The 14,235-nt window shown below is 43.7% G+C and overlaps 6 protein-coding genes across 6 annotated transcripts; 3 read left to right on the top strand and 3 right to left on the bottom strand.

The window, feature by feature from the left end:
• Positions 1–163: 163 nt before the first annotated feature.
• On the top strand, positions 164–466 carry Tsp_07108 (conserved hypothetical protein). Its single transcript, XM_003381379.1, has one exon. The coding sequence runs from the start codon at positions 164–166 to the stop codon at positions 464–466; it is 303 nt and encodes a 100-aa protein (XP_003381427.1).
• On the top strand, positions 467–975 carry Tsp_07109 (conserved hypothetical protein). The gene is made up of 3 exons (XM_003381378.1): positions 467–538; positions 589–676; positions 707–975. Exons 1-3 carry the CDS (start codon positions 467–469, stop codon positions 973–975), a joined length of 429 nt encoding a protein of 142 aa, XP_003381426.1.
• A 3,398-nt stretch (positions 976–4,373) lies between these two features.
• Positions 4,374–7,109, bottom strand: Tsp_07110 (conserved hypothetical protein). The gene is made up of 7 exons (XM_003381377.1): positions 6,498–7,109; positions 6,312–6,462; positions 5,558–5,993; positions 5,365–5,492; positions 5,077–5,252; positions 4,651–4,863; positions 4,374–4,454 (listed from the first exon to the last, which is right to left on the bottom strand). Exons 1-7 carry the CDS (start codon positions 7,107–7,109, stop codon positions 4,374–4,376), a joined length of 1,797 nt encoding a protein of 598 aa, XP_003381425.1.
• Positions 7,110–7,178: 69 nt separating this feature from the next.
• Positions 7,179–7,498, top strand: Tsp_07111 (putative 2,5 RNA ligase). The gene is made up of 2 exons (XM_003381376.1): positions 7,179–7,367; positions 7,421–7,498. The coding sequence occupies exons 1-2, from the start codon at positions 7,179–7,181 to the stop codon at positions 7,496–7,498; spliced, it is 267 nt and encodes an 88-aa protein (XP_003381424.1).
• An 861-nt stretch (positions 7,499–8,359) lies between these two features.
• Tsp_07112 (hypothetical protein) lies at positions 8,360–9,427 on the bottom strand. Its single transcript, XM_003381375.1, has 5 exons — positions 9,245–9,427; positions 8,947–9,000; positions 8,683–8,843; positions 8,563–8,637; positions 8,360–8,468 (listed from the first exon to the last, which is right to left on the bottom strand). The coding sequence occupies exons 1-5, from the start codon at positions 9,425–9,427 to the stop codon at positions 8,360–8,362; spliced, it is 582 nt and encodes a 193-aa protein (XP_003381423.1).
• Positions 9,428–9,660: 233 nt separating this feature from the next.
• Positions 9,661–14,081, bottom strand: Tsp_07113 (conserved hypothetical protein). The gene is made up of 4 exons (XM_003381374.1): positions 13,944–14,081; positions 13,523–13,759; positions 11,597–11,675; positions 9,661–10,013 (listed from the first exon to the last, which is right to left on the bottom strand). The coding sequence occupies exons 1-4, from the start codon at positions 14,079–14,081 to the stop codon at positions 9,661–9,663; spliced, it is 807 nt and encodes a 268-aa protein (XP_003381422.1).
• Between the last annotated feature and the right edge of the window lie 154 nt (positions 14,082–14,235).

The raw sequence follows: 14,235 nt of genomic DNA, 5'->3' as shown, positions 1-14,235 counted from the left end.
AAAAAAGAAAGCGTTTTTTGTGCCCCCCCGGAAAGTGTTCTCTTTTTCTTTTGGGGGGGAGGATGTTGAAAAAAGGAGAAAGAATCTTCCCCCCCGCACCCCAGAAGGGAATTTTTTTTTTCAATTTTCGGGGGGAATAGCCCTTTCCCCCGGGGGGAAGGTGATGCCTTCCCCCGGGCTTCAAAAAATTTGGAAGAAGGGAAGAAGCCAGAAGGGGAGGAAAGGGCGAAAAAAGAAGAAGACGATTCAACTTTCAACCAAGAAGACCAAATTTTCTTTTCAGTTCCACTCGACTATGATTCTGAACTTTATTCCACAGACGGAAGTGATGCATCCCATAGGCGGGAAAGTCAAAGAAGAAGAATCAAAGAAAGAAAAAGGCAAAAAAGAAGAAGACGATCAACTTCAAGCAGAAGCAAATCTCCTTTTAGTTCACTCGACTATGATTCTGATCATTATTCCATAGATGAAACTGATGCACCCCGGAGTCGGTCAGAAAGTCGAAGCAGTGACAGCAGGAGAAGAAGAAGGCGAAGACGTTGGAGAAGAAGATCAAAAGCAAGAAGCAAATTTCATTTAAGACATCAGGGTGCTGGTCGTTGTAAACTGTCTGAACAGTTTAGTTACAGTCGTCATCCTGGAAATTACTGTGATGATTGTTTTCACACTTTGAATCGTTTGTTTCGAAAGAAATTCAAATGTTCAGATTCAAAGTGCAACCTTTTGATGTTGCCGGACGGCAGTAAGCTCTATTTGCTTACAGCAAGTGGAAGCATTATGTTTCGAAGGCATTACGTCCAAGTGGAGTCACCATACGAGGCGAGCACGTTTTGTACAGCTGCAAAATATCCCTCTGAACGGTACAACTTTTCTGACAGAGATGAGATCAGTCGCAAGGTTTTAAAAAAGCTCTATTTCAAGCATCATCATACAAGAAAAGGAAAAAGAAATCCCAAACGTGGTCGTGGAACTTGAACAATTTACTGATTATATTTCTTCAAATATGAATTTTAAATTTCATTCATTCGTTCACATTATTTCTTTTATTATATTACGTTTATTACAATTGATATAATGATGATGATGATGATGATAATAACAATAATTGAAGAAGTAAAATTATATAAATAAACATGTGCTTGCATTGAATGATTTAGTGGAATTTTTTTTGTTTAACATGTTATTATTGGAAAACGCAACAATTAGCCAACATCGTTCAACAGGCAAACATTTTTCATAAATTCAATTGCTTGTTGTTTTGCACTTTTTATTTCAAAATTAAACATGAACAAAACGAACATTTTCGGGAAACAGTGGCAGTACCGGTTGCATACAATGCTGCACCACAATAATTGCACAACTGCACACCGGTTGGTGAGATATCGACAACGAGACAAGTTAAGAATGAATGGAATTGGATATTATTGATCAAAAAACTTCAATGTGGTTCTTTCTTTGACGTTAAACAAAAATCAACGATCTTATCGATGCGGATGTTGAACAGTACACACGGGGAACAAAAACTAGAAATGACCTGCAGGTTTATCTACGAGTACTGTAGGAAAGGGAAAATAATTTTGCCAAAACAAAAATAAACTTTTGTTCAACTGTGTGCTATTGAAAAGAAACCTCAAAACAGCTTACGAAAAACAAAAAGCCTACGGGAGAAATTTTTTCCAAAAAAATATGCAAATAATGGGTTGGAAACAAAAATACAGAATGTAATTGAAACCTGCTTATTTTTTTGCCATGTATATGTTACACTCTTTACTATCGGTCATGATATCAAGTTTTATTACGCAACTGTTCGTAATCACACCCGGAAAAACGGCAACGCGTTAGCACGGCACAAAGCAATAATAATGACCTTGAACTACTGGAGTATCACGTGCATACCGGAGGCTAGCGGGTACGGTAGTCGCGTGCATGCCTGCGCATCACGTTGTTACATATACATATATTGTATAAAGGTGATCCTTTCGAAAAGACACAATGACTGAATGAATGAATTCTTTTCTACGATTCTTTCCAAGCCACATGATCCTGAATTTTAACTAACAAATTCCAACCTATTCTACAATTACAGAACCATTAAAGCGCCAAAAGTACTAACTACTCATCAGAATAATCAATTGGACTAAGTTGAAAAGAAAAAATGGAGAGAGGAAAAAGATTGAAATACTCCAAAAAGGAAAAGAAAAGGAAGAAGTACGTAATCCGCCCCCTCCACACACAAAGCACACAATTTTTTCACTCGGTTGAGCTTCGTTCACTTACCGGCAGATAATTGAAATTATGAAAAATATCATTAATTAATTAATTAATTAACAAAAAACCCAAAAAAAGAATGAACAAAAACTATCACGGTGCTAAAAGAAAAAACGGTAAATGATAGAAAGAGGGGAAAAAAAGAAAAACAAAAAACAAAAAAGAAAACAGAAAGAAACATAAAATAATAATTAATAAATAATCAAGTGCAGTAAAAGAAATAGAACGTTCCTTTTTTAATTTCAAAGAGAAAGAGAAAAACAATCACAGGGCAGGGCTTGAAATATTTTCTTTTAAAAAAATGGTAGTTTTGAATTAAGGTAACATTAACAAGTAAATTATGACACTTCTTTTCCACTGTTTTTGTTTTTTTTTGGTTTTTGCGCAAAGAAGAAAGTGCGCAAGGAGAGAAAATGAAGTCGCTTCAACCCAAGTCGCATTCAACGCTTAGCCTGTTACGGTGCTGAAGTGTCATGATCCTTGAGAATCACGTTTCACAAAGGTACGTTGAGGGAAAGGAAACTAATATACGTAAGCTTCGTGAACTTATTTTCTAATATGCAGCTTGTGATTTCACCAAGAAGCTTTCTAACGGCATACCTTCGAAGCTACCGTTAGCAAGGTTGTTGAATTGAAATTCATTGGCTCCTTGTGGATGATGTGGAGATCATGTAGAAGATGCTCGACGTTAACTATAAATGGATTTCTCACACGTTCATGGATCAAGTTTTGAGATTCTTTATCAAGAAAATAGAAAAAACTCCTCTTCTAGGGGTTTGGTACTACTCGGTCCCGCTTTTCTCTCATTGGTCATTACCCACGCTATTTTATTGGACCGTCAAATCTTAATCACAACTGAAGAGTTTGAATCAATGAGCAATTAGACAGAAAAAACCAATGCGACAAAGACTTCACTGAGCAATTAGACAAGGAAAACCAATATGACAAAGACTTCACGGCCAAATAAAATGAAAACCAATACGACAAAGATTTGACGGTCTAATAAAATAGCGTGGGCAAAGACCAATGAGAGAAAAGCGGGACCGAGTAAAACCACCCCTCTTCTAGGCTTGTAAGTTGCGCTTTGATATTTCTTTTCATATATTCGCTGAGGCACTTATCACTGGAAAGCTCGTTGAGTTTTGATAACCATGTAAACTTTCCGTATTAAACTTGTTTTAACCATGAAGAAATTTTTGCAATAAAACACTCAACAATATCATAGTGAAGTATAGCATTCGTGTTTGCTCTTTACAGTTTCTATTTTCCAGTTACAATTAGGTAAATTCTGTGCTTCAAAAGTATCTGCAAGATATGTCAGACTAAATGAAATAACTACACAGAAAATATACACACATATAGCAACAAAAGTTGGTGTTGCCGCGATGGTGAATGAAGGAAAGGTAGACAAAATGTGATGATCCACTTCAGGCGGATTTTTTACTGCCTTGCTTGTTTCCTCCATTTAGACAACATACAGCTTTGTTCTGTCAGTTTATGATATGGTGCATAGGCCTCTGTCAGCAATTATTCACATCTCTCATTACCTCAAGTGAATTCTTAAAGGCGATTTTAGTTCAAAGAAAATGATAAATTGTGCACAACTGAAGCTGTTAAGCTTAAAGTAAGATGTCCAGAAAGAAAAGGCGGTAAAAATTTAGCTCGAAGTTGGAACACCTCTGCAGAACTAAAAATTTATACTACCCACGCCTCCCCTGGAATCTTCCTACGCCCTCTGAAGAGAAACACTGGTTTAGACGATGAAGGGGAAAAGGAGCAATGAAACTACCGTAAACACATGGACACTTGAAGATCAGGAAAGGATTATGGTAGTATGGTTGTTGGCATCAAGTGGAGCGATAGCAGTTGCTGGTTTTTGAAATTTACTGTGACGAATCAGTAGCAGCCCTTGTTCAGATTTGTTAATAAATATTCCACTCTTGATCTGTTATATGAATGTGAGAATGTGTTATGGCCGTGCAAGGTGCTCTTTATTACATATTCTCATCCAAGTAATACAGTAACGTACAGTAACGTGCTAATCAAGAACCAATAATGTGATGTGTTCATGCATACACATCATTGCTCCTGCTTTGCTTTGAAAATCACTCACTGTATCTTTTGGAACCTGATGGCTTCGTTGTGAATGACAAAGGTCCCGGGGATATTGGTGTGGCTTGACGGAACTGTATTATGATCTGATGGTAATGTCAGTTGCTCTGCGGAAACTTTCTCCTCCTCATAGCGTCGTCAGAGTTGGTCCAAGTGCCTCGTCCAAAGGCCCGCCTCTGTCTTTACTATGAAATGTCTTGGTCCAAACACTTTCACAACTTCGACGCTGGGTCATCGTCGCTAGTTAGTGCGAAAATCTCTCGCTCACACCTTATCATGAAGTCTGTATGACTCATTTTTCTGATGATCCACCTTTTCTCCTGTCGTCTTCTCTTTCTTCACGGTGTCAGGTTTCAGCAGGTCCCATTGCGTCCGTATTTTCCTAGACATCAGCAATTCTGATAGTGATGCATACGTTCTCAGGTGTTGTGCCGTACGGTACGTGAGGAAGAATCGCTGTACTTCCTGATGAAGCTGTCTCAGCTGTGAGCACTTCTTCATAGCTTCATTGAAAGTTCCAACAAAACGCTCTGCTTCGCCGTTCGTTGCTGGATGATACGGGGCCGTCAATCTTTTGCGTATTCTAAAGGAACTGCAGAAATGCAAAAATAATGCAGAAGTGAAACTTGATCCATTATCCGTCACAATCTCTTCAGGATACACAAAACGTGTGAATATTGCCTGTAGTGCTTATACCAACATTCCTTCCGTCAGATAGTTTTTGAAGCACACTATCCCCGGCCACTTTGTCATGGTGTCGATGAAAACCAGCCATATGCGGTTGAACATTGGTCCACAAAAGTCCATATGCAATCGCTGCCAGGGCTTTTCAGGTATAACCCATGGATGTACCAGATACCTTTCCGGATCAGCTTGATTAACCTCACATGTGGTGCACGTCTTGGCCAACAGTTCCACGTCCTCATCCAAGCGTGGCCACCAAATATATGACATTGCCATGTCTTGTTTTGTTTGCTCACGAACCTCTTCGTTCATCCAGGAAAGCAATGGACACAACTACCGTGGGGGTAGCATCCTGCAAGCACTCGTCTTCGATCACGTGGATCGGGTTCCGGGATAAATAGTCTGCGTTGGCATGGTGTTCGTTCGGTCTGAACATCAAATCGAATTCATATGCAGACAATACTGACAATCTGTGCAAGCATGATGCACTTACGGACGTAATGTGTCCTTTCGTCCGAAGTCTAACAATAACGGCTTGTAATCCGTCACTAGCGTGAATTTTCTGCGGAACAGATAGCGATGAAATTTTTGAACATCAAAAACCGGTGTCAGGGCTTTGCATTCAATTTGTGAATAGTTCTTTTCCGCTTTCGACAATGTTTTCGACGAGAACACTATTGAGTGGTGGCTACCATGTGGAAGGATGTGTGATAGCCCTGCTCCGATTCCATATCCGCAAGCATCACACTCCAAACGAACGGGTAACTCAGAGTTATAATGCATAAGCACATCCAGAGATATGAGGGCGGTACGCAACGCTTTCCATGCTTTATCACAAGCTGGTTTCCACGACCATACGACATTCTCATACAGCAAGGCATATAATGGGTAAACAATGGATGTGATAGTAGTTAACCATCCCAAGCAAACTACGTAGCGTTGTAGCATCTAATGGCTTCAGTGCCTTTAAAATTACTTCTGTTCTTGCACGACATGCCCCAGATACTCTAACTCATGCTGGCTGATTGCTCACTTCGACGCTTTTAGTCGAAAACATTCCGCATATAGGCGTTTCAATAGATTGAACAATCTCTCGTCATGCTCCTTCGTTGAACTTCCAAAAACAGTAATATCATCCAAATAGCAGTTCATGCCTTCCAGTCCAGCCGTGATACGCTCCATAGTATGCTGGAAAAGAGCCTGCGCACAGCTTACTCCAAAGGGAAGTGTGTTGTACTGGAACAGACCTTTGTGCGTGTTGATTACCAAGCACTTTTTGGCAGTCTCTTCCATTTCAATTTTCAGATACGCATCTGACAAATCCAATCTGGAGAACACAGTTCCACCACTCAGGGTTGCAAAAAAGTCTTTGTTCGATGGTAGCGGGTACCAATCTGCCTGAATAGCTGCGTTAACTGTGAGTCATAAATCACCGCATATCCTGACTGTCCATCTGATTTCAGCACAGGTACTATCAGACTGGCCCATTCTGACCTTGTAATCGGCTGTAAAACGCCCATATCCACCAACCGTTGTAAATCATTTTCAATTTTAGCTTTCAGCGCGAATGGCACACTGCGCGGTTTCATAAACTTTGATCGGGCATCTGGACGCAACTCCAAGTGAGCTTTCGCCGTCGTAGCACGGCCTAATTTCAGAAACTTTCCCTTCACCTCTGTCAGTGACAGGGCATTGATCGCTAGGGGTTTCATTGTTGTTGTTGTTGTTGCCATCGTTTTAAGCGCTTTCCAATCCACGAGAAACTTCTCCAATAAATCACGGCCAAATAAACATGGGTAGCCGGGTGCCTGAATAACAAACACGTCCACCTTCTCCTTATGCCCATTCAACTGCATTTCCACTCGACTAGAGCAGAGAGTGCGTAGTTTCTGACCAGTTCCGTACACTTGTAATGTGACAACCGTCAGACGCAACGTCGGACGACGAAGCATCATCCAGGTTTCTTCTTCAGTAATACTGCAAGGAGCTCCAGTGTCCAGATCCATTGTGACTGGCACCTTATTCATTTCCACATGCAATAACATTGCTGGTACACATTTAGATGGCACATTAAAAATCGACTAGACTTCGCGGGATCAACGCATTCTTTTCCAATGTTCAACACGTCCACACAGTCGACATCTGTCATTCTTGTGGGGGCAGCCCGATGCCCAATGATCCAGCTTGCTACAACAGTGGCATCCAGACTTCTTATATCTGCCCGTCTGAGCGGGCGCTCTCTGCGTTTGCTTCACCCTTCTCTGAACGCTGCTTTGGGTCTGATGTACTGTAGCAGGCGACTGGTCAGCAGGCGCTTCTTCAACTGTTGGCCGCCATGCCGCCATCTCTTGATCAGCAGCTTCCATCTGCTGGGCCAATTGAACTGCCTTTTCAAATGTCATATCAGGTTGCAAAAATAACCGTCGTTTTATGACGTCACCATGCAGGCCCAAATTAAATTGATCACTCAACGCCGATGGCAAGTGCGTATCAAAAGCACAATTTAACGACAACTTTTTCAGCTTAGCTACGAAAGATTTGACGATGTCATCAGCACTCTGCAGTTGAAGAACTTCTGCCGCTCCACAACTTCTAACGTGGCTGGAAGTGATCCGTCAACACACTGACGCATTCGTCAAACGACATCGTGGTAGGATCCTTCAGTACGACAAGATTCGTTAACAGTTGAAAATGCTCATCGCCCATGACGGTGAAGAAAACCGCCGCGCGTTTACTTTCCAGCACCCCATTCACCATCAGGAACTGCTTAAACCGCGAAATGTAAACCGGAAACTGACATACCTTCAGGTCGAAAGGGCTGATAGCACCAATGAATGTATCCTTCATCTCGCACTTGTCGTCAATTGTTATGTCTGTGCAAAGTGCTTTTTATTATATATTTTTATTCAAGTAATACAGTAACGTACAGTAATGATGGTGACAGTAGTATGATTGGGGAGACCAGAGCATCTTGAGTGCCCGTGACACCTTTGCGGTTGCGTACAACTCGAGCAACGAAAACACGCCCAGACCACCACACAACCTCAGGGCTCTGATGTAATCAGTGGACGTCTCCACCAGAAGCTGGAAGCAACGTTTCACCAGCCTCAGTATTGCGTGGTTGTACTCACCGGTTGATTGCTTGATGTTGTTGAATTTGGCAATCATAATGTAGCGCCCTTTTTCTCCTTCTTATTAACGTCATCAAAACGAGTCATAATGAGAAAAGTTAAACGTTTATTTCTCAACAAGCACAGCACACCGACACCGATCCAGATCAACACACTGATCTTGTTTACTCACTGCGAATTCTCACTTCCGCCTTTCTTGTCCGATCTGCTTCTAGCCAATCAGTGTTCCGTAGAGTTTTTTCCTTGTCGATAGGTGGCGCCTCGGCTTGTGGTCTATAATGATTTACCCGTAATAACAATTATGACTATTGTGTGATTTCTTTGTCTAATTATTTGTGACCCGTTACAATAAGCTGAAAAGTCAAACGTAGCAGCACGTAAGTCCGGTACGCGTCCATCTTCTGCCGGGAAGCCAGCTTTGAGCGGAAAATAAGTTCCGCTTCTCAGAGGTTCGCACGCAGTAATGAGAAAGGAGTCTGGGGTTTACCCAGTCTGGCGGCCACTCCAAGATAACGTGATGTGTTCATGCGTACACATCAGAATGTTACCGACAAAGCGCGAACCGGCGCGTCGTCGACTAGCGATGATGGTGACAGTAGTACGATTGGGGTGACGAACGAGCCTCCCTGAGAGCGGCTTGTTACAATGCTATAAACATTGAATTTTCTTGTATTGCAATATTTTTATAAAATATGATTTTATTGTTTCAAAAACATAATTTTATTACATATATTTCACACTTTAAATATACACGAAAACTTGTACGTAATCCACTGGAACATTGCGTAATCATTGAGATTTCCTTCTATAATTTGTATTGTAAACAAAATTTTGCAAAAGTAGACTGGATTTAATTTATGCTCCAACATTCATTTAAATGCCACAGTGAACTGATGTTTAAAGAATCTGCTCCAGCAATTCTTGCGGAACAACCTCTGATGCTCAAGCAGTAGCTTGTATGTATGAACGTCAGCGGCGACTCAAGATCTAGCAAATGCTCAGCAGGAAAAACAAAATGTTCTAGATAGGGATTTATTGTTCAAGTTTACAACACGAAAAAGCATGCATGCGCTTGATTTTTGTTGATGCTTGACCATGTAACGAACCGTCTGCCGTGGCTGATGGAGCAGCCTGAGTTTCAGAATTAACGCGACTATCTTCGCGCCTGCGTAAACCTGTTGTCCACGGTCGCGATTATTTTGCTGACATCGAATAAATACAAGAACTAACATATCTGTTAACAGAGAGAGATAGTGTAACAATCCGCTGACGGATGCCAGCGAATCAGCCTCGCGATCTGTGGTATCCCGTCACACGGCCTTAGGCAGATTGTTCCTTTCAGTCCCACATTCGCGACTGTGTTAAGAACAGTGAAAACAATGTGTAGCTTAATTATCACATATTCTTACTGTAAGATTACCGTATGCAACAAGAACTTGTCATAGATTGATTGATTTGCTTGAAATTAGGACGTTAGTAAAGATTTGATTCCACCGATTGTTGTTGATTGAGTGTGATTGTTACTGTCGATACAGTTACCGTGTACGGAAACGAAGGTATAATTATACGTTCGTTTGAATCTACTGTTTGCGTAAGGAATTACGTAAGCAAAGACGATTGTGTACTTCTTGCTTGACCCAAGGAGTCCACGTGAAGACGGATCTTGCTTGATTCCTGTATACAGTGTGGATACTGTGTGGGAAAACAGGAACCACGAGAATCTGATAAGATTGATTAGATCGGTATCAGTTGAAAGGAAAAGGCTGATATTCAACACAGACGTTGAAGTAGTGTGGATTGGAACTACTTGATCTAACACTTAAAGCGGTGAACGATTTTGAACGCGTTGAGTCTCAAAATTGCCGCTCTGATACTTGACGATCAGAAGAACCTGACGACAGATTATTCGAACCGATTGAATTCCATTTTACAGACTGATCTATGACATCTCGACATGACCACTCGTTTTTACCACGGTCTCGCCCTTTTACCTGGCCGCAGGTCTCCGCCACTCATACTTATAGTCAGGCTCTCGTCTCAGGTGGCACCGAGGGTCAGACTGATGTTTGATCTGGTATTGTCTTGTTGACAGCCTCTGTCTTGTGACTCTTTAAGATAGCATCGATTGTTTCATCAGCGGGTTTGATCCGCTGCCCCATCAGGCCACCATCAGTGGGTGCGTCCTTATCCTTTGTTCTCTGCTGCCGTTAGTTGTCGTCTACGGCTGCGTCGTTGACCTTTGTCTTCAACGGCAGGGATTATGCTCGCAGCCCAGCCTCTGATCAGTGCGCTTCCACCTCGCAGTCCGGATATGGCCAGCACCTGACAATCTCCAGATCTGACGTTCTGCGCGCCTGTAGGCTGTCTGTGGCCTCGTTGTCTTTTATTTGGACAGCGGCGACTGAGGTGGTCCAAACTGCCATAATTGAAGCATCCGGCTCTCCTGCTGGATGTTGCAGACGCTCCAGTTGTTCCATTTTCTTGACAAGGTTGCCCAACTCTCAAAACAAGGCGCTGATAGGCTGGGCCGCCTCTGTCTTCTCCAGCTTCTTAACGCCCGCACGCGGCTGTCGGCGCTCATGGAAATCTTTTTCCACCTGAATGACCCGCTGGCCAGCTTCTGAGCTTCGACGAAGGTTAGTGGTTCCTGCAGCCAAATCGCATGATACACTTCCCTCGGCGCTATTTCACCGACAAACCGCGCCACCTTCTGACACGACACAGCCACCCTGCGACACAGCTCTGCCATCTCTTGGGCGTATAGCTGGATGGTCTGGCCTTAACGTTGACGCAAGGCGTGGAATCGCTTTATCAACCTCCCCGTCGACTCCTCCAGGCCGTAGGCGCTTTGCAGCAGCCTCTGCAACTCCTCGAAGCAGTTTTACCTCGCTTATCCCACAGGGTAGAGCTCACGCCGGATAGGATAACTCAGCAAGTAGTGTCAGTTTGATGTCGATACCCCACTGGCGCAGAAGAAGTTTTCCAGCTTCTCGAGATACTTTGTGATGCCCATCTATGAACAGAAGGCCGTGGCGCAGGCAACAGAAAGCGTTCGTTTCTATTTCCGTTCGTTCGACGTTTCTATTTCCTGGTCAGGCCGCCATTGTAACGATCCGAAGACGGGTGGCGGCAAATCAGCCTCTAGATCTGTGATATTCTATCCCACGGCGTTCCGCAGGTCGTTTCTCTAAAGCTGGGTCGTAGTCGCTGGCGGCGTCGTTGACCATTCTCTTCCGCGGCAGGGGTTAGGCTCGCGACTCGCATTGGTCAGACCTGGGAAAGACGACGTCGCCGTCCGGCGAAGGCGGTTACAATAGACGGCCTTAATACGTCAAGCCTCATAATAAAGACGGTCAAGACAACAGCAATCAATGCACTCAATCACACCACGACCAACTAACCAGCGTACCGCCACCAATTCCAACCATCCATTTTCCACTGTAACCGCACTACAGCAATCAAGTGCAAAAGTGCTTTCAACTGTAATTTACGTAAAACGGTAGTGCGTGAGAAGGCAATAAAGTACGCGGTTCCGGCCCTTCTGCAGCCGTATCTCTCACAAAGCGAGCGTCACCGTCTGGCGAGGACTGTTGCCACCATTTGGCTCTTCCACTTTGTTCTTGTTCTTCGCTTTACTTCACTTTACTCTGATTCAAAAATGACAACTGAGTCGATGTTCTGAAACAGAATCAATAGCTACGTTTCAGAATTTTTCTGGTGTAACGAGCCATCCTGGTCTGCCGGTTCTGCAAATTCCACGCCATTGAGTCTTGCCTCGACGGCCGTTAGTTCTCTAACACACCCAACACCAATCTTTTACATTTTCCCGCAGTTCAGGCTAGTAAAATCGCTGATACACTTTTACCAAGGCTTTCGCCAAGCCCAGGAGGACTTCTTTCTGGTGTTTGTGGATGGCTCTCAGAATCTCCGCGATTTTCTCACAGGGAATAAGTTGCAGCAACCTTCTCTCGTCAGTGTCCAGTATCTCCCATAGGATCCTTCAGTTCACGGTTATCTGGTCCCGCTGGGCCCGAGGACTTTTTATCATGTGACTGCTCCCTGGAGCTTCTCATGGCCAATCCTTCACTATAATCAATCTATAATCTGACCTGCGGGAGTTATGGGTCAGCTTTCTGCCACTGTTTGGCAACGTTAGTAGAATCTAAGGCCATGGTAACCACAAGGTCTTCTGAACAGTGTCTCTGTGCTGCACTGCTTACAGATGCGCCATGAAAGCATATAGCATTCCGATGTTTCTGTTTGAGGAACCACTTCGAAATCATACATAGATAGATAGATTTATAAATAAATCAATAAATCTATATATATATATATATATATATATATATATATATATATATATATATATGTGTGTGTGTGTGTGTGTGTGTGTGTGTGTGTGTGTGTGTGTGTGTGTGTGTGTGTGTGTGTGTGTGTGTGTGTGTGTGTGTGTGTGTGTGTGTGTGTGTGTGTGTGTTTTAGCGACAAAACCGTTGTCGCCTGCGAATTAATTGACGGTAATTTTTCTTCAGCGGTAGGTCAAATCAGTAATGATCGCCTGACCGCAGTCTGACTCACGTTCTCTCCGGAACGTATCGTAAAGCAGGACAACAGATAGGAACAAGCACTTCACTGGACAAAGGTGCAAATTTAGTAACAGGTAAAGCGTGAGAGATTAACTCACAACACACTACGGAACACTGAAACACAAAGCACAACGCACTGACACAACTACTCTTCACTCTCGCCTTCAATTTGTCACTATGCGACTCTCCACGTCACACACATTTCAAACCCGGCAAACAATAGCAGGTTCAGATTGTCAGGTTCGAGCAAAGTAGTTTTTGACAGTCTCTCGCCTGATGGACTTCGCCCATCACGAGCTCCCGGTTGGCTCCAACAGGAACAGCGATCTGCTTGGACGAGTCAACACTCCGCGGGCGGTCTGCACTCGCTCTGACCGAATGACGCCATCACTTCCTGGCAGAGTCGCGGTGATCACGCTGAGTTTCCACTAATTGCGCAGGATCCCTTCTTCCACATGGAGAACAGGATCTCCCGCTTCAGGCTCTTGGTCCATCTTTGTTTACTTCCGTCGGATCGTGAGGGTGATGAGATATTTGTCAGTTCACCGTTTCCAAAGCTGGCGCATCAACAACAAGTGGTGTTGCCAGCGTTTTCTCAGGTGCTTGACTCATGTCAGAGCTGGTGCTCCCTTGCGGAAGTAAGGAGAGCTCTCTTCGAATAAAGAAGTGAGCCGGCGTCAAGGGGGCGCAATCTCATGGATTTCTGCTCAACAATGCCAGCAGGCGGTCGTTGATGCGCACCTCCAATTTGCAGAGGATGGTCTGCAACTCATCACTACGGAGCAGGCTGGTTCCCAGCACCTTTCTCAGTGCATTCTTCGATGAGCAAACAAGCCTCTCCCAGGAACTACCATTCCAGGGAGCTCTCTCCATGCTGTATTTCCACTCGATGCACCGCTTCGCCAGTTCCTCACGTAATTTCCCGGACGATTCCCTGACGAGCAGAGCAGGGACAAATGAATCCGCTTGCTTAAAAGTCTGAAAGTTGTCAGACTGAATTATCGCTGATCTCCCTCTCCTACTGATAAAACGGCTTAACGTGCTTAACCAGGAAACATGTCGTCGTCATGGCGGTGACTAGTTCGAGTTGAACAACATGGGTCACCATGCACGTGAACAGACAGATGTACACTTTCTTGATGGCCTGGTTTTCCTCCCTCACGTGCAGGGGTTCAGCAAAGTCAAGGCCTACTTGATGAAAGGAAAGGTCGGTTCCAGCATCTCCAGCGGCAATTCGTTCATCAAGGAGCAAAAAGGACGACTGTCTTGTTTCCTTCAAGGGATGCGTGATCGAATGCATCGTTTAACCGCCTGGCGTCCTCCCATCACCCAGAAGCGTCGTCGTAACAGTGGGAAAGTCTGGTTGACTACAGCGTGCATCTCAATTTCATGGGTCCTTTGCACGATCTGTTCCACAACATGGCCAGCTGGCGGCAGCAGAGCGGTACGGCGAT

The sequence above is a fragment of the Trichinella spiralis genome (genome assembly GCF_000181795.1).
Source record: "Trichinella spiralis strain ISS 195 chromosome Unknown Scfld1, whole genome shotgun sequence".
In the NCBI taxonomy this organism is placed as follows: Eukaryota; Metazoa; Nematoda; class Enoplea; order Trichinellida; family Trichinellidae; genus Trichinella; species Trichinella spiralis.
Note: the sequence above shows the minus strand (reverse complement) of the source record. Positions and strands in the feature narration are given on the sequence as shown.